The sequence below is a fragment of the Acartia tonsa genome, chromosome 5 (genome assembly GCF_053477335.1).
Source record: "Acartia tonsa isolate MP-2025a chromosome 5, ASM5347733v1, whole genome shotgun sequence".
Lineage (NCBI taxonomy): Eukaryota > Metazoa > Arthropoda > Copepoda > Calanoida > Acartiidae > Acartia > Acartia tonsa.
Window position 1 is genome coordinate 16,125,871 of NC_137264.1, and position 19,030 is coordinate 16,144,900.

At 29.9% G+C, this 19,030-nt stretch overlaps 1 protein-coding gene across 2 annotated transcripts in view; it reads left to right on the plus strand.

Moving 5' to 3' along the window:
* Window positions 1-1,831: 1,831 nt before the first annotated feature.
* Window positions 1,832-19,030, plus strand: part of LOC145318866 (uncharacterized) — a 33,990-nt gene continuing 16,791 nt past the window's right edge. Inside the window, exons 1-3 of one of the 2 annotated variants that reach the window (XM_080160530.1) lie at window positions 1,832-2,027; window positions 13,485-13,572; window positions 13,789-13,856. In XM_080160530.1, coding sequence (XP_080016656.1) covers window positions 13,512-13,572; window positions 13,789-13,856 — 129 coding nt within the window. In that variant the 5' untranslated portion in view covers window positions 1,832-2,027; window positions 13,485-13,511. Of the gene's footprint in view, window positions 2,028-6,841; window positions 6,981-13,484; window positions 13,573-13,788; window positions 13,857-19,030 lie in introns of those variants that run through there. The other variant, XM_080160529.1, reaches the window with a different exon arrangement.

A 19,030-nucleotide genomic window follows, 5' to 3' on the forward strand; every position in this document is an offset into this window, starting at 1 on the left:
TCATATTTATCGTCAATTGTCTAAACACTGAATGAATCTAACTTTCAATATATGTACATAGCATCCAATACATTGAAAATAGCTATGCTATGAGAAATTATATTGTTATTGTTTAAAATCCAACAAATAATCGGGGTAAACAATTTGAGGCACTTTTTAATTGCTAACAAAAGCATAGTAAAAACATTTGAAAACAACAAGGACAATTATGTCCTAAAGAAGCGCAACTTTAGCCAGATTATGAGTGGATAAAAGATTAAAATAATGGCTTAAAAATCCAAATATCGATGAGAATCGCTTGTGTATAACCTAAAAGTTTAAAAGTTGGAGGTAAAATTGTTTTTCTTTTCTTATTGTGATTAATAGATTAAATATCTATCTATGTAAGACTTTTTCCAATCAAAAATGTTTTTAAGAATACAATTCCCTCCCTCCCTGACAAAAAAGTATATGTGACACTTTTTACTCGTTTAAACATCCCATAAAAATTGTAGCAAAACACAAATGATTGTCCTTGTGATTTAGCCAAAAATTTTTGTTTTCAGTTTAGCAATTAAACAATAATGGTTAATTAAATTACAAGCAATCCTTTCTCGAATATGTATATCCTGTTGTATAAGTAGTAATGTTTTTTGTCTGTAGCTTGATAATAGATTTTAATACGTCCTCTAATAGGTCCCTGAATGGTTTAAGGCTATTTAAATTTTATATCTAAGTTCGGTTATATAATCCTAATTTTTTTGCTCCTTCGAATACAGAGCTCCTAGATGCTAGGAGTGCATCCGCTAGTACCAGATAACATGGGCAAAATTGGCGCTTTCACAAAAAAGCACCCTGTTAAGGTTTAATATCCCCCCCCCCCCCCCCACCGTAGTTTAATTGTTTAAGTAAAGTTACTTTAGTAAAAGTCTCTATGTTATCTGCTTATATGCTATCGGTTAGGCATTTTGTCTACAATACAAAAATTAACGTTCTTTTGGCTATATTATATCTCTTTATTGGTTACATTATTTAAACACTAGCAGAGAAAATATAAAATTCAATGAACCCCAAATAAACATATTTTTCTTCTAAGTAATGAGTGTCTAAGAAAACACTGCAATTTTTATATTTTAGTAAGAACGATAATATAAAAAATAAGGATGACAACATCCATAAGTAGCGAAGCATTAAAAATTCATGGAAGGAAAAACAGACAATATGAATTATAGAGAAGAAGTTTAGTTGATAAATGTGCAATAATTCTTAGAAATAACGAAAACTTTCTGAAATATTAATAAAAAAAATATTTCAATTTCTTTATGCATGACCGACAGACTGACAGACAAAGTTGAATAAATAAATGATGCTCATTGATACAGGGAATCTTCACAAAAAATTCAGCCGTCTATCTGCAATAGCAGTAGAAGAAATCGCCTTGCCAACATAGCGTTACGGGCGGACGTACGGACAGACAAAGTAAATTATAGATTAGCTTTGTTACTAGAAAGTACTGTGAAGAAAATTATCTGAAATAGAAAAGTATTATTTACTAAGAGTTTTAAAAGAAAATGAATTTCCTAATTTAGGAAGATTCACAAAGGACCTGGGATGGTTTTAGGCTATTTACTGCCCTATTTTCTTTACATTCTATTAGCGCAGCCGATAGCAGTTAAACTATCAGGCTAGATGTATTAATACAATATTTTTTTGTTTTTAGTGCAGATACTCTATTATTGATATAACTGCGCTATCAATGAACATATTTCTACTTGTATATATTATCTAACTAGCAGACGACAACAGTAGTTAACTGGATTAAGAAAGATATCGTTCAGTGGCTACATAAACAACTTTGTAATTTATGGACTAGGATAATAAAGTAACTAGGAACAGGAACGTATTTTTTAATTTTATAAAATAAAAGTTATACCCAATGAAAAAGTCATCCTTTCTATAGTGACGTTAGCATAAAACAGTTGATGATAAATACATAGTGATAAACAAAATTACCCCTACTGTATATTGTTATTGAGAATATTTCCCAGGTATTTTATTTACAGACATTCATTTACAATTCAGATTTTAATTTACAAAAAAGAAATTTTATTAGGATTTAACTCAAAACGAACATAATTGGTAAAATATTCACTTTCAATTAGTCTTATGAATAGACGCTTTGTTTGTCCTAATTCTTTTAAAACATATCGTTATCTACAAAATTATATCTAATTACCTTCCTCTAATTTGTGATGAAATAACTTTAAATTCCTAATTTCTGATTGTTTTTTGGTAAGGCTGCTTGGATTTTTGTAAGTCTGTAACGGATAGCTTAGAATTTTAATTCGTTAAAATGGTTAAACCTTTTTTGTTTCTATTTTCGTACAATAAGCTGAAATCTTAGAAGCTCAGCAACTCTATACATATTTTCAAAAGTTAAGTGCGTCCATATATCTAACTTGACACATTATAATGACTTCTTTTTCCAAAATTCTTATTCCTATTTCGATAAAAGACGAATTTATGAGTAGTATAATTTTATAATTCCATTTCAAAGGGATAGGAAGTCAATATTGATTAAAGTTATTTTCCTGCTAAGCAATTTTCTTATTTTATTTTATTTTATTTATCTTGTCCTAATTTGTTTATTTATACAGTGAAGTGGTATGTTCTTAGTTTAATTTTTTTTATATCATTAAACAAATAAGTTATTTTTTATTCCAAATATCAGCATTTTAAAGGTAAGAGGCCAAGCCTCTAGAAAGGCAGTCATTCATAATTTCAGTACAGTATAGAATGAAGGAGTTATTTGTATAAATAACAAGTACGATGTTTATGATAATAGCATAGCAGATAAAGACTAATAAATACAATTTTATATACTCTCTATACGCAATCATTAAAAGTATACTATATATGTACTTTTAAAAAAAATAAAGGAGGCACGGGTTATATGTAACTCTAACCGCGGGAGACTTTCAATTGGGTCTTTAAATATCACCAAATAGCGTTAGAAATAAAAACACAGCCAAGTCGCTACAAAAGAGCAGAAAGCAATTTGCCAGGAGACGTAAAAGGTCACCACCATTTTGGCCAGGTAGTTGTCTGGGTTATTACATCTATACTTATACATTTTTTAAAATTATTATGTAGTGTATATATTACAAGTCTACATTCAGGCCCCATTCCTCATTAAAAGATAAAAAAGACGATGAATATTCATTCAATATTTTGTAAAACTAAATATTTAAAAAAGGTTGATTGTAGAGTAGCTATGTTACCTAAAATAACAATATAAATGACAAAATGTTACTTTGGTATGCTAGTAAGAAAATACATAAGAAACGCTGAATAAGTTCAAAAAGACTGAAAAAAATAATCTTAAACATAGTTTGGAATTGGAGCTACTGTTTAAGTTAAAGTGTCTGTATGTTTAAGTGTTTGCCAGATTGTTGTTGCACCTTGGCTTTTATTGAAGGTATAAAGTTCACATTTTAGATTCCCCTAAATATGGAGAATCTATTTTATATGAATCGCCTTTTCTTTAAAATACTTTATAATTGATCTGAGAATTTTAAAAATCTACCTTGGTCAATGTTACGATTGCAAATTGGCTTAAATTCTATAATTTAATATGTTCTCTAATATTTGCATTTAATGTAAGATATTTTAATGAAAAAATAGACAAACCCCCACCGCTAAAAACCCAGAGAGTCAAAAAGTATCCAAATTAATGTTCATTTTGAACCCATAGATATTGTTTAAAGCCTGATTAATTGAGTTTCTGGCCTAATTTGTTTCATTTTACGGTTGTGCATTCATTTCCCAGTATATCATCAGAACCGAATATTATTACATTAACAATTTACTTTTCTCTCATGAAGCTATTATAAATTTCACTTTGTCTGTCCGTCTGTTCGTCAGAGTGATTTTGTTAAGAGTATTTTTTTCGGCTGCTTATTAAGATATACAAATATGATTTTCAGTGAAGATTCATATATGACTTGTGCGCATCTAGTATATACATTGTTTCTCCCGTCTGTCTGTAACTCTTGCTTAAAAAGACTAAACACTCCTTTTTTTTAAAGGTTTCGTGGTTATCTTTCATGAACTGAATATTCTCATTATTCTTTTTTTTTATGACAACCTAGCATTTACTAATGGAGGATGTTGTCATCCTTGTAGTTTCTTTACGAATATAAAACATTATGCGACTGTGAAATGAAGTCTCACAATATTTTACACAAATTTCAGTGCCTAGCCCAACAAATTATCAAAGGATTTGACAAAATCTTTCCATTAGATAGTACAACACACATATCACCAACCATGGGTCTTAGTTTTCAAAATATGCCTAGAATAAGTATGAATAAGGCAAAAAAAATAAAATAATAAATAGAAATAAATCTTACCGTGTTGTAATATAACAAGCCCATGGGGTATGGTGGAGTACTGGCTCTCTATCAATTTAAGTGACATTATAGCTTTTTTAATCAAGTAATAATTTTAGGTTATTAATATTTTTTTTACAGAATCTTGATACTTCTTAGCTCTAAAAAATGCAATTTTGTAAGTTATGGAAATTTTTATTTGAGCAATTTCATAATAAGTTGACAGCTGAACTAAAACGTACGTACATAACCTATTCAAAAAGCAGCTGCGTCACTTAAACTGTACATTTCATTTTTAGGAACGTTTTTGCAAGAAATGTTTTGAAAAGGCCTCCTAGAAAAAGGGGCCCGTCTTTGGGCAGTATAGTTTGCTAGTTAGGGGGTAAACACACAAACAATTTACTGTTAATTACTGGCCAATTATATGCTCCAGAAAAAGTCATTGAACTATTTTTACTTTTTTATTTCCTTCTAAAAATTGACTCGTCTTTGGGGGTAAACCATTTTTTAATTACATGAATTTATCTTTGATTTGTAGTCATGGCTGAATAGAAAATCCCATCTAATATAAACTAACCCTTTGATCAAACGCCCATAGTCTGAAAAGTTTATGGAAGGCATTATTATTTACATTAAAGTTTTTAAATAACAATGGAACAGGAAGTAGTAAAGTAAGTAAAAATTTGGCTAAATATTTAAATTGGCAATGTAAAGATTTTTCTAAATTTACATTGTTCGATTCAGCTTATAAAAACAAACATGCTACATATTTAAGGGCCTTAGGATTTTGCTTAGTCGTAATTTAAAAACCTTACACCTGACCTTAATAATGTTAAATCAATGAAATAATATAATTCAAAGTATCATTCTCTCCGCAAAGCACTTTTACCTGTAAAAATAGATGAAATTTAAAGTCAGATTACTGTAATCTAACATTCATGACCCATTCTAGTGGCCCCCACTGTACTCGTAATAATAGATATAATATTATCACTTGGATCTTACACCCCTCTCTTTTACCCCATCTCCTCCTCTCCTACTGTATGAACGAATTGACCAATAAGTTCCATGTAATAATGAATGGCAAAACAAAATTCAAAGCAAATAAATTGTATGTAAAAATGAATATTAAGTAGTTTTAATTTTAATTACTTAATGACTTTAAAAATTGCAGCAAAAATATCGAAAATTAATTTAAAAATTTAAAGAAATAAATGGTTAAGTTGAGAGAAAAGTCTTTGTTTAACATATTAAAGTATTTTTTGGCTAGACTCTACTTTTTACACCATCAGAGATTTTTTTAAAAGTAACCTTTTCGAATCATCCCTGTTAGGACAAAAACTCCACTGACTTAATAAAGTAGCAAATAATTTTTTTTCTTTTGAATATTAAATTGCCATTTAAAACCTTCAATTTTTTTCTCTTTGGTTTAAATACTTCAATACAAAGACAAAATTTACACATGTATGTCTTTAATATTCAGGGAGGGAGAGATTAATGGCTCCTAAAATAATAATTATTTTATACCCCTTTCTTAACCAAGTGGAGAATATTTTACATAGGAATAGGATGATTAGATTATTGTCCATTGTAGCATCCCTGTATCCCTGATAGTATTACATTTCAGTTCTTTTGTAAACAGGAAAGCTAACAAACGCAGCCCTTTTTAGTCGGTGTTTAAACAATAACAAATAAAAAAAAAATTATTCGTAAAATCTCTATAACTAAGGATGACAACATCCATAAAAAGAAGCTCTTAAACGGTAGTACAAATGAATGCTAACACTTGTAGAGTGTCAGAAATGAATAATCAGAATAATAATGTATAGAAATAGAAAAAATTGTAAATAAATTTGATGAAAAACAGCTTAAATACAGGATATTTAAGGACAAATTACATTTTTAGGACTTGAATATGGAGATGCTTCGCTTATTACATTGTATTTTGTTGTCCTAGGAATCAGTATTCCAAAAATTAGATCATTTGGATAATTTTATTATGTAAATTTTTTAGTTGAAAAAGTTAAAAATCAACATGTTAAAAATGGACGTACGGACATCCTGGTAACGATTATTGTATGAAACGTTTTGAATCGATGGGACAATTCTAACCTAAATTATCGAAAAGAGCTAATTGTCCGTGACGGGCTTCGCTTTTAAAAATCATGACATTATAAATTATTTTGTGCATTATAACATTACGCTTTATACCGATAGTAACTATTTAAAACAGTGGAAATATTGGCTTAAGGCTATTTTAATTCCTACAAAATTAAGTTAAAAATTTTTTGTTTTTGCTTTTTTTATTAATTGGAATACATGGACATCCATAGTTTCTGTGTACGCTAAGTGCACCTAAATATGTGAGTGTATGTGTGTGTGTGTGTGTGTGTGTGTGTGTGTGTGTGTGTGTGTGTGTGTGTGTGTGTGTGTGTGTGTGTGTGTGTGTGTGTGTGTGTGTGTGTGTGTGTGTGTATGTGTGTGTGTGTGCGCGCATTTGTGTGTGTGTGTGTGTATGTGTGCGATTTTGTGTGTATGTTTGTCTGGGCATAAGTCGACATAAAGTGTTATATTGTATATTTTATTTAGTTGGAAATTATATAGAAACTGGTAAGGGTGTCATCAATTTTTATAAAACATAAATACACAAGTTACATAACATTTAATATAAACCAATTTGTGATTATTTCATTGTGAAACATAGTTTTAAAGAAATTTTCAACAGTGCATAATAAGAAATAAGTTTTCTTTTCTCTTGTTTTAGTTTTTAGTGTGCTTAAAATTAAATAAGATATCAAACAAACTGTCCTAGTTGTATTGTCCCTAGCTTCTTGGGGAGGGCTGGGGGAGGTAAAAAGTAGCCTAAAACCATATCAAGACAGAAAACAAGTTTCCCTGAAAATCTTAACTTATTAAAACTAGCACATAATATTTTAAGCTTTAGACAAAAAAAAATAATTTACATATATGTACAATAGATTATAATAAGAGTTAGAAGTGTTCTTTTCATTTAAACATTGATATTATTAGTGCATTACTTCTGTACATAATGACTTTACTACTTTAGTTCGATAAATCTATTTTGTGCTATGATTATTGTTTTAAATCTTTTTTTTATATCTAAATCATGTTGATATTTCTTAAACAGTTACGAGGTTGAAATTATTATTACAAGAGTAGAAATGTATACCATATACTATATATACTATTTTATCCCTCTAATAGGGTAATATACGTCAATAACTTCCCTTCCCTTAATAATGCTATCGTCTTGGCCGATATTTTTTTGTTATAACCTATTCCATTTTAGCCTCTAATAATAATTATATCATCATAATTGATATGTATTTTTTTTTTGATTTTTCACTTTCAAGAGAGGCTAAGCTGGTAACGTACCGTACCCAATACAATATTAGTCTCTATATATTTTAAATTCTATAAAACCTGTTTCAACCTCCTAGTTGGTAAACGTGATTTGATATGGTTACTTGAAAATCGTTTATACAATCAATTAAATGCTATACTAAAGTCAAAGCTACAAAAATAGTAAATATAGAACAGTATACTTTTACATTTTCTATTGTTAGCTTAAAAACTTTTGGGAATAGGTTTAAATATTGATTATAACATTGTCTAATCTTTTCCACAAATAATAATATATAATCTAGAGAAAGGTAAATTAGTTTATCATAGCAATAATTTATCTCACATTGTCCTATCTCTCATGAACCCTGATATTACAGGCTTACGGCATATTTTGACATTTATTGAAAAAAAATCATTTGACACTATAAACCATTCTTATTTTTGGTGGCGAATTTTTCTATAAATAGATATTTTTCAAGCTTTGACTGTCATAATAATGAAAATCAAAATCAAAAATCAACTAGGATAATTTATATCGACCATTTGGCTTGCAACAAATGTGGGTTTGGCTAACATATTATCAGCATAGCGTTATTATGATTTAATTAAGAACTACTGACTATCCTTAAAGTAAAAGTAACAGGATGTATGTTAGTCTGGACTAGGTCCAGGAAAGATTTATAACCTTTTTGGGTAGGACACCTCTGCCCTCCCTAGAGAAATCGCCCCTGAACCTCTCACCCTTCCCTTCTAAAGGCCTCTAGGGGCGTAGCCGCCAGTGTTCAAAATTTGAAAATTTTACAATAACATTAATTGTCCTATATCATAAAAGTTCATAATTTATTTTATGCACTTTACTTTTATGAATGTTGTAATCTTTGCCTTGGTAACTATTATATAAACAAGAACAATTATGTGCACGTGCAGCAATTATAAGCTAATAACCTTTATATTAAACCAGAACAGAATTGAACAGTATTATACAGTAAGATTCAGATAATATATGATTTCGAGAAATGTGAAGAATCGCTAATGTATGATTTATTTTATCGTTTTTAAAAACATATCCACCCAAAAAAAACAATATCTATCCTAAATGGACGGTTTTTAACATTTTCACGTACAAACATACCACAAAAAATTCTAGTAGCTGTGCTACTAACGATGTGAGAGTTGATATTTGTTGAGTCTTTAATGTTTTGTTTTCCTAGTCCCGGATGATTTACCATCATTAAATTATTGCATCATAATCATTTTAACACAAAACAAGCACGATCTAGGCTAAGAGTAGAGAATATCCTTACATAAAAGTAACATAATATCTGTGTGTCTGTAGCTTAAGTTCTCACTAACCGCTGGAATAGCATGGTTCTCCTTTACAGTGAAGCTTCTTCTAGGTTAACGGAAGGTTTATTACTGGTTACCTCAACCTTTCAAAACGAAATAATCCATAAAAATCAAAAAAAAATCTTCTTGATATTCTGAGATCTCAATTTCAAGGAAGCTTATTACAAGTCCAGGTATTTTATTAGCTATTTGGGGTGGGGTAGGCTTTGGAAAAACCTCACGACAATAATTCCTAACTTGAATAGTGTGAGAACTTCCACCCCCTCTTACGATGAAACCATTATTTATGTAATAAAAAGAAAACATACCACAAATTGAAAGTGAAGCACCAATTATGCATGGCTCAGGGTTAGTTTGGGTAAGGTAAGACACAGAATAAATTTACAGCTCCCCCTGGTGAAAGAAATAAACAAACAAATTTATGTAATTATTATATTATGTAATTCTCATAGAAGTTTGATTCATCTTAATAATTCCTCATAACTAGTAATAAATGTTCCATGATATCCACCCTCAAATGTCTCTAGCCCTTTGGGGACCTCAGCCTCACAGGAGAAAAACCATTTCGTATGTCTCACCTAAGAAGTTATATTCAACCATAATTAGTAACTTGTAACCTAACCTAACCCTTTAATGCCTGTTCTTGTTTTTACGTTCAATTTAAAGCCGTTTTAAAATTTCAAAAAGAAGTGTTTTTGAATAAGTGATTTTTTTGCATAAATGATTGCATACGCCTGTTTTGAAGCTACATGGTGAAAAGGAAAACTGGAAAGAAAACGGTCATGGTAATTAGATAACTAATCAAGCAAAGTCACGAATTTAATCATAAGCCAATTGGCTTAAAATCATATATTTAAAATCAGCTAAACGTCGGCCCTATTTTTCGGTTTATTCCTTTAGACCACCGACCCCTTCCTCCACATCAAATTAACCTTTAAAAAATCCACATCCAAGCCTTTAGAAAATTCTTTGAACTCCTTTTTCCACCTAAGAATTAAAAATACAAAAATGAAGTTTTGTTAATTTTTCTAAATAAATCTTAGAACTTGGTCCTTTTTCTGTCTAGGTGAAAATCATTTCTGAAACTTATTTATAGCTTTTTGATTCTTTTGGGGGGAATTGTTTTTAAGATACATTGCATATCGTTTATTCTTGATATGTATAAATCATATTTCTTTACAATGCATTTCCCCTCTTAATGATATTATGTAACTTAGATACAAAGCGTTAAGGCTTAGAACGAATAAATTCTTTTTGTATATTCCTTTTTAAAAGTGTCAAATTAAAATAGATTTTTAAAAGATTCGCGCATTTTTGTGTGCTGCGAACCATCCGCACAATATTAATATTTTTTATTTAAGTTTTATGCCTATAAGAGGGAGAGGACATTGGAATGTAAACTTTACTTATACCCAAAGTTGTTACTACTTATTCTTTGACTCAAAAACTTTTTAGTGAATTTTGATTTGTCATTGGTGTCCAAAATTTCAACCAATAATCTGCATAGTTTTTTTTATTTTTAGGTTTTTAATAAGATTGCAGTTGTCCGTATATATACTTTGATTACAAGTTATTTTCATGAATCACCCCTTGCTTATGCTTAAGTACAAAAAAAAAACATATTTTGTAAAAGATAAAGAAGGAAGGTAAACAGTATTTTATAATTTGTGTTACACACAGCGCCGTTATCAATTTGTTTTTAATTTTCTCAAACAGATACAATTCTGTTCAAAAGGGGAGTGGTGTGGAAGGCTGAAATCTGAAAATAAAAAAGCCTTAAACCACCAAGGAATCTATGTGAAGCTTACCTAAAATAAAGAACCCAATCAGCTCAGTATTAATTGAGTAAGCTTCAGACAAAAAACATTACTACTTTACATAAAAGGAGGATGCTTTAGAAATCACAAGGAGGCTATTAAATAGGAAAGTTTTACATACATACATTTACAAAAAGTAGCATAAATACCGAACGGGCCAAAAAAAAGGATCCCTAAATCATTCAAGTCGCCTTTTAGAGAACTTAGTGGACCCACAAAATTGCATTCAACTGATTTAGATTATAGTTTGATCATTCATTGTTTAAATTTTATTGTATCGTAGATAACTTATAACAAACATAGTGCCGCATATTTGAGAAAATAACCTCAAACCATTTAAAATCATATATAAGGCTTCCAATAAAAAGCACAGTCCTATTTGTCAAACCGTTTCTAAGATCTGTTGTTTGGGACATTAACATTTTTCTAACTAGTAGCCACGCCCCTAGCATAAATGGGCTCTCTATTTTAAGATTGAAAAATAGCCTAAAACCATTTCAATAGTTAAACTGCAAATAAAAAGCCAAAAAACACCCCGTGACATATGTGAAGCTTCCCTTAAAAGAAAAATCAACCAGTTCAGTAGATATTTAAATCTTAAGTAGAGATAAAAAACCTTTCTACTTTGTAAAATAGGATATATTAGGAAGAATGATTCTTTTGAAAAGATTATTCATAAATTATGTTCATAATAACCTGACGACAATATTTAGTGAGTCTGTCTGAAAAAAACACACAAAATATTTTGGAGGATTTCTTATGTTGTATAATACTTTAGTGTTACAGTTGAATTTGTTTCTACCATGTCCTCTTATAGTGCTGTAATTTAGCTGGTGGTAAATATTTTAGAAACTACATTTAAAGATTTAATCGTAAAAGTCTATCAGTGTTTAAACGGTGTCTTTTAAATATCGCACATATTTCTGAATAGCAAATAAATTTTATACCTATTTTTGTTCTAAGATTTACGGTTAAAGTAAATTTGCATTGAAGTTTTTTTCCTCTTGAAACGCACAGTAATAAAAATCTAACAACAGAGGTGAATTCTTAAAAAACTTTTGCCTCGCTAAAATCAGTTTGCCTCACTAAAATTTTAGCGAGGCAAAATTTTTAGTGAGCCTTACTGATTTTAGTGAGGCAAACTGGTTTTAGTGAGGCAATTTTTTTAAAAGAATTCACCTCAGGTTAGATAAAATAACAGTAAAATTTAACTTTATAGCAGATAATGTGTGTAAATCCTTAGAAATGGCATATTTGATCATTAAACTTTAAGCAAGGTTTTAAAATCTGTGAACAATAAGCAATAATTATGGACAAATACACGTGGCTATATAGTAATTAATAGTTATTTTTTGAAAGTTTTATTTGAACGTTTTATATTTTGTTTCCGTCTGTAACTAAAAGTGACCTGGGCGTTCAAATTATTGGAATATTTACCTAAACTCTTATTTCCACCTTTCATCTTTTAGCAGCGAAGCTACTCTATGATTTTTTTAGTTTGTATGGTAAAAAAGTTGAAATATTTACCCAAAGTCTCATTTAATTATTGACCTGTTATTATTTACATGCATGTTTATTGACAATAATTCAATCATATTTAATTTAGAAGATCTTAATTGACTTTTTATTTTAATCCTTAAATATAAAAGTAACAGTATTTTTGTCAATCTGTCTGTATGGAAGGATCTCGATAACTGCTGAGCCGATACTGTTATCTTTTACAGTGTAGCTTCGCATAGGTCCTGGGAAGATTTATAACTATTTTGAGGGAGGGTACCCCTAACCCACCTAAAAATTGTTTTTACTCATTCTTTCTGAAACTAACATATAAAATTTAGGTTCGACTTCAACCCCACCCAATCTCAAGTGTCCAAATGGCCTTTAGGGGCGTAGCCGCTAGTATATTACTATAGAAATGATTTATAGTTTAAAAAGCTGCCTAGTATAAAAAGCTGCCTAGTATACAAATTGTCCTTGTTTTAGTTGACTGTGTCTATTTACACGTTTTCTACGACTATGTTAGTCAATTTCTATCTTTTTCATTTCATTTTTTGAATCTTAAAAATGCTATAAATTGAAATAGTTTACGGTTTTTAATAAAGTTATTAATCAAAAGTAGTATTTAAAAAAAAAGGTATGTTAATGTATTAATTTTATGATTATGCACTGTTTAAAATTAAATTAAAAATTTGTTTTTGTTTATTTTCAAAAGGGTTTTTATAATTACTTGTATTTCTTTTGGATCTACTTAGTTATAATAGCCTAAGTTGAATATTAATGTTTTTTTTTCAAATGAGGACTTTTAAATATGGTGTCTTTTCGAAAATAAAAGCTCCCTCCGCCAAAATCGAATGAAAATATGTTAAGGGGTAGTTTTTCGTTTCTTTATTTATTGCTTTAGATTGGGTTAGATTTTATTGGTTTTGAGCCCCTCGTTAGAGTTTTGGCTCAGGAACACCACACCGTATTTCAATTAATTTTAAAAAGGGGGGGTTTTGTGCTCTTTGGTTCTTTAAGGGAAAGAACAAAAAAAAACCTGTAATAATTAGTAGCGACGCTACTCTAAACTTGATATTTACTTTAGAAAGTGTCCCTGCACGTGTATATCCTGATGAAGCCTGACCAGGGGGGAGGAGGTGGGGGGAAAGATCTTGTTGACTTTGGCGGGCCAGGTAAATATGTAGCGCAGCTTGCATGTCTTTTGAAGAAAACAGTTTAGAAAATTTAGACAGATTTTTGTGGTAGGTAGACTTGATTTCTTACTTAATGACTGTAATAAAAACCAGTCTCTGTGCTGCGTTTGAATGCCAAAAGAAAACACACGGATGAACGTACAGACAGGTTAATGTGTAGAGTAGCTTCGCTTCTTTGAAACTTTGAAATTTAAGGCAAGGATCCCGCTGAGGAAGGTGCCAGAAGGAAGTACAGCTGGCTGGAGAGACTGGTCGTCTGCCAGGTAAAACGGTTATAACTATTATAAAGTAATTGTGCCAGAGAGTAAATCTAATTAGAGGATTTTTTTGGATAATTAATTTAATTAAGCTTCAAGACCAATATCTATTTTTTTGTTAGGAGGGGCTAGCATCTAGAGGCTAGGGTCGAAGTGAGATTTCTATGAACTACAAACAACATTTCTAAAAAAATGTATTTTTATATGCGTAGTTTGGATGGGTCAAATAATAATTAGGGTTATAAAAGTACCGCAAGTTAAGTTTACCTGCTTGAAGAATAGATCTTTGCATTTCTTCTAGAGGGGCTAGAGACACGTATTTTTATATTTTTTTCCTTTAAATTAATATAAAACATAATTCACAAAAACTTTCATGTAAAACTATGTTTAAAAATACAATTCATAAAGTGAAAACATACTCATATACTAAAATATTTTTTGACTAAATTTCAGGTTTTTGAAAAAGAAAACTAGATTTTTCATCTAAATAATTTATATTGATTGTTGAACATATATGATAATAGGTTGTAGTGGGAACAACAAAAACAAAAAGAACAGTTTTACAGTTAATATGTAAGCATTATTTACATTTAAATTAGATTTTAAATTTCTTCTAATTAATGTTAGTTTGAACTCAACAAAGTGTTTGATGATTGTAAAGAAAGGTCTTTTTTTATAATTTCAACGAGTGGCGTGCGAAGGGTTTTAAAGATCACACGAAAATTAAATAGGGGGGGGGGGGGTTAAATCAACTCTTTCTTATTTTCATTCTTGATTAGTTGATTTTTAATTTATTCTGTCGAATCAACCAATAATTTTAACCTAGATAAGGGGTATTTTAGCATTTTAGCTATCATCATCAGGTACCTAATCAATTTATCGTTCATTGTTTTATCCCATAAGTTCCATGATAAACCCTATTCTAAAAAACAACGCAAGATTATTTTCTAAGAAAAAATATTCAAAAACTGACATGTCAGTTAAAATTTTGAGAATTATGCCCTGCAGTTTTTACATTCTAAATTCCGACAAAAAATTTGAAATTTGTGGGTATGATTTTACAAATTACTTATTAAGTCCTCAAGAAATGGAGAAATGACGACAAAACACAAAATACAGATTTTTATCTATCACCTGGAGCGATAAACATTATGAGAAATAATCCTAATGTTTAAGTAAGAGGATCTGTGTGTGTTTGTTAAGGATCTCGCTAACTGATAAAACGATATGGTTTTCATTCATAAGGTTGTTTCATAAGTCCTGGAAAGGTTTATAACTATTTTGGAAAAGTACCACTTGGCGGCGAAACTGTATGACTTCTTGACTATTGGTAATGATATGTTTAAAAGCATTTTTTAAAAATTTTTGATTGAATTTAATCAAATAACTTCTACCATTTCAATCATTTTTTTAGCTGATTTACAGTATTTCCATATTATACTTTTATAGGACTGTCAGGATGCTCGTTCATAGATCTTATCTTTAGAAATTTCAATCTGTCTTTTCATCTTTTTTCTTATGCAAAAAATTAAGGTATGCCTTTGTTCCGTTTAAGAAGCGCAGCTACTTTATAAATCTTACTAGCGGCTTCGCCCCTAGCCTCTAGGGGCTTTTTTGCCCCAAGAGGTTTGATAAAACTAATATTTCGTATTTTAGATTTTAGATTTTTTTTTTTTTGGGGGGGGGGTATTTTTCCTTTTTTGGGGGGTTGGGGGTGTCCCACCCCCCAAGAAAATAGTTATAAACCTCCCGGGACCTATAAGAAGCTACCCTGTAAAGGAGAACCCGATAGTTTCAGCGGTTAGTGAGATCCTTCGCTACAAAGAAACAGACAAACAAACAGACAGACATCGTTCTACTTTGTATTATAGACGTATCTCCGTCTGTCTACTGGACATTTCTTGAGGCAAGGCCAAAATAAATGGTTTAGTCAGGTTTATTTTTTAACTTTTATAACATTTACTTTAATTCTAGACCATGAATAACAAATCATTTAATTTATGAATTTCCCAACTATGGTCTAAACTTCGCTACTATTGTAACTTATTGTAATTCATCTAAATGCTTCAGACAAAGGAGAAATATCTTAAATATTTCAACTGTTTAAGATTTTATGTATCTTTCTTTAATTTCAAAATTTTCTTTATGTATGATAAATATCAGATAACATAAAGGTTGCATCAAAGCATTATAAGTAGGGAAGCTACTCTTTACCGTAAAATATCCTTTCATCTATTTGACAAAATGTGGGTTTCATTTTTCTTTTTATGATTTTGAAATAATGGGGTTAAGAAACTTTAAATTTAAGAATTTATACTTGCCGCTAAAATTAAACCACTCACGTGTTGTCTTTGTCAAAATACATCAACCAATAACACGGTGGTATTCAGACCAGAAGATATTTGATTGGTTTATCTTAGCGACAGGATCAGAAAATCGAGCATTTAAAGTTGTTTCATCTGTTTCTTTATAAAGCATAATTGGATTTATTTAAAACATTATGTATTTAGGTATATTAATAAAAATAACTTATATAATGCAAAGATTTAATACAAGTTCTGTATTTTTTTTTTAAATTTGTTTGTTAGCTCTTTCAATGTTTATATCAAATATAATATTATTTTTATAAATTCCATAAACCCATTGGAGATACGCAACCGCCTCTACCCCCTCCCCTCACACACACACAAAACAAATCTTTGATTAACCTTTTCCTATTTTCACATTGTTTGTGAGAAAGAAAATATTTTTGCTAAAGAATGATAAACAAAAGATAAACAACACGATTAATACCAACAAGGAAAGCTTTGTTCAAAGTAGCTGAAACAAATAATAATCAACAATCTATATTTGTGCTTTTTGCAGAGTCAGAATCATTTTAGTAATTTTCGGCATCGCCACAAGGGAAGCTTTTTTGTTTGGCGGGGGGGGGGGGGGGGGTTCTTTTAATTTTAGTTTCAGTTTTAATATAATGTTATGGACCAATGCAATGTTAAGCTTTCGTAAAAATAGAAATGTAAGAGATACTTAAGTTTCCACACTGTATAGATACTATGCTTAGGGTTGACTATTTTGTAGACGTATATTTCAGACAAAGTAGTCAATAATGCACTTTAAATTACAAAAAAGGCCGAAAAGTGAGTTACTTATTAAGATGCTACACGTATAAACAGAAATACAGCGCAATAATAAAATTCTTAGAGATTTAGTTACGGTGATGTGATTTTAATTGACTTTGATGGTAAAAATTTAACATATAACACCTACATATGTATATGAAATCAAAAAATGACAAGAACAAAAAATATTTAAAAATCTCTTTTACTTTTACTCCAATGCAATGCAAATGAGGTTTTATTAGAGTTTATCTTTTAGTAATTAAGAAGTTTTTCCTTTACACATTTCAATAAATTAAGTTTTATAATTTTTGAAGTATTAAAGTTTACCGTTATTTGGCTTCTTTTTTTTTACCCCAGAAAAAAAAATTTCCTTATTATTTTACGCACTGAACTATCTAGCCTAAGCCATCCTTAACCTATCAAGACTTAACTTTTTAAATCCTATCTAAATATGGGATGGTGTCCTGTATTTTCAACATATACTTAAAAAAAATATTTTATGGGGGGGGGGGGATTTTGTTAAGAGGTAAATTCTTTAGGATTTATTGACTTACCTTATGATATTGCAATTGATAAAACTATTACAAGATCCTAAAAGCTCCCCTGCAAAGGAGTTCCATAAAGGTCTGAGAGAGAAATCTTAATATGCAAACAAAGAGACCCAGAGACATCATGTTTCTTTTTGTAAGAGTTAACTACCTTCCACTTTAAGTTTATATTATGTTGTAGTTTTAAAAAGAAAAAGTCAAAAAGTAACCCAAAAAAAAAAATATTAAAAAAGGAAAGTAGAGGTCCCCTTATGATTCTGGGAAATTGTTTAAAAATTTGGTCTTTACAACTTGATTCAGCTCGTTAACATTTTACCTTTATTGCTTGTAAATTTGATATTTCAGTCCACTTTGAATTATAGCCCTTCAAAAACACAGACAGGGAAAGCAATATATTTATAAAAAAAATATATATATCTCCTCCCTTTTGTGGCGGTTAGCGAGATCTTTTGGAAACAAAAAAGCTTTAAAAATTAATGATTTATATCCCTTTTGTACTGCTTTTTCTGCTATTTAATTCTTAATTCATATTTTGATGCTGCTATGTCAGGCAGCTGATATTAAGAGTTCGCGATAAGCAATTCATAGAAAGGATTAAGTCAACCAATATAAAGAAAATAGTCGACTTATAATTTTTGATGAATCAATTATTTAAAAACTGATACAGATAAAAGCCATGAAGCCAAATTTTTTCTTTCTAAAAGTAACAATCCCTTTCCTATAAAACTATAACCCAAACTAAATTTGATATTTATCTTTTAGGGAAAAGTTCAAGACTTTTACATACTTTATATCTTATACCTCGTATATAAAGGTTGCCAAAAAATTATTCTAAGTATTTTTTCTTTAAAATCTTATTTTAAATAGATTACCACATAGTTGCAGTGTTTATGACTGCAATTAGAAATTAAATAACCTAATCGTAAGATTAAAGAAACATATTATAATTCAACAAAAATTAAAAATAAAAAAATTATAAAGTTTAGAAAAGTCTAGAAGAGTTTCAGGTAAAAAAATGACCTACAACCACCCTTGAAAAGCGCTATCCTATCGAGCTAGCCATTTTTGTTTTTCTCAAACTTAAAATGTTTACTTTTGATGTTTTACAAAAAAAAGTTCGACACCCCTTGTTAAGATGAATTCTGTTTGGTGGATTATTTTCCTAAATTTGTCGGAAGCTGAGCTCAGCAGATTAGGCGCCAAGACAGGGAAAAGTTCCCTGGAAATAAACGAACAAGACAAACGGACAATACCTATTTATACAGTAGACGCAATAATAGGAAATAGATTTTTTCTTTGTGAGATTATTATCTATAAGTAAACAATTTTGCCAGGGAGGTGTTTTTGGTTCGAGTCTAAACCAAAACTCGTTATAGCAAAGACACATAATCGATAGATTATGTGTCTTTGATAGGAATGTGGCATCATTAGATAGGTAGAATGCCTTTGACCGTAAACAGGTGTAACATTTTATTATAAACATTGAGATCTTATGTAATGCCTTCCAATCTTG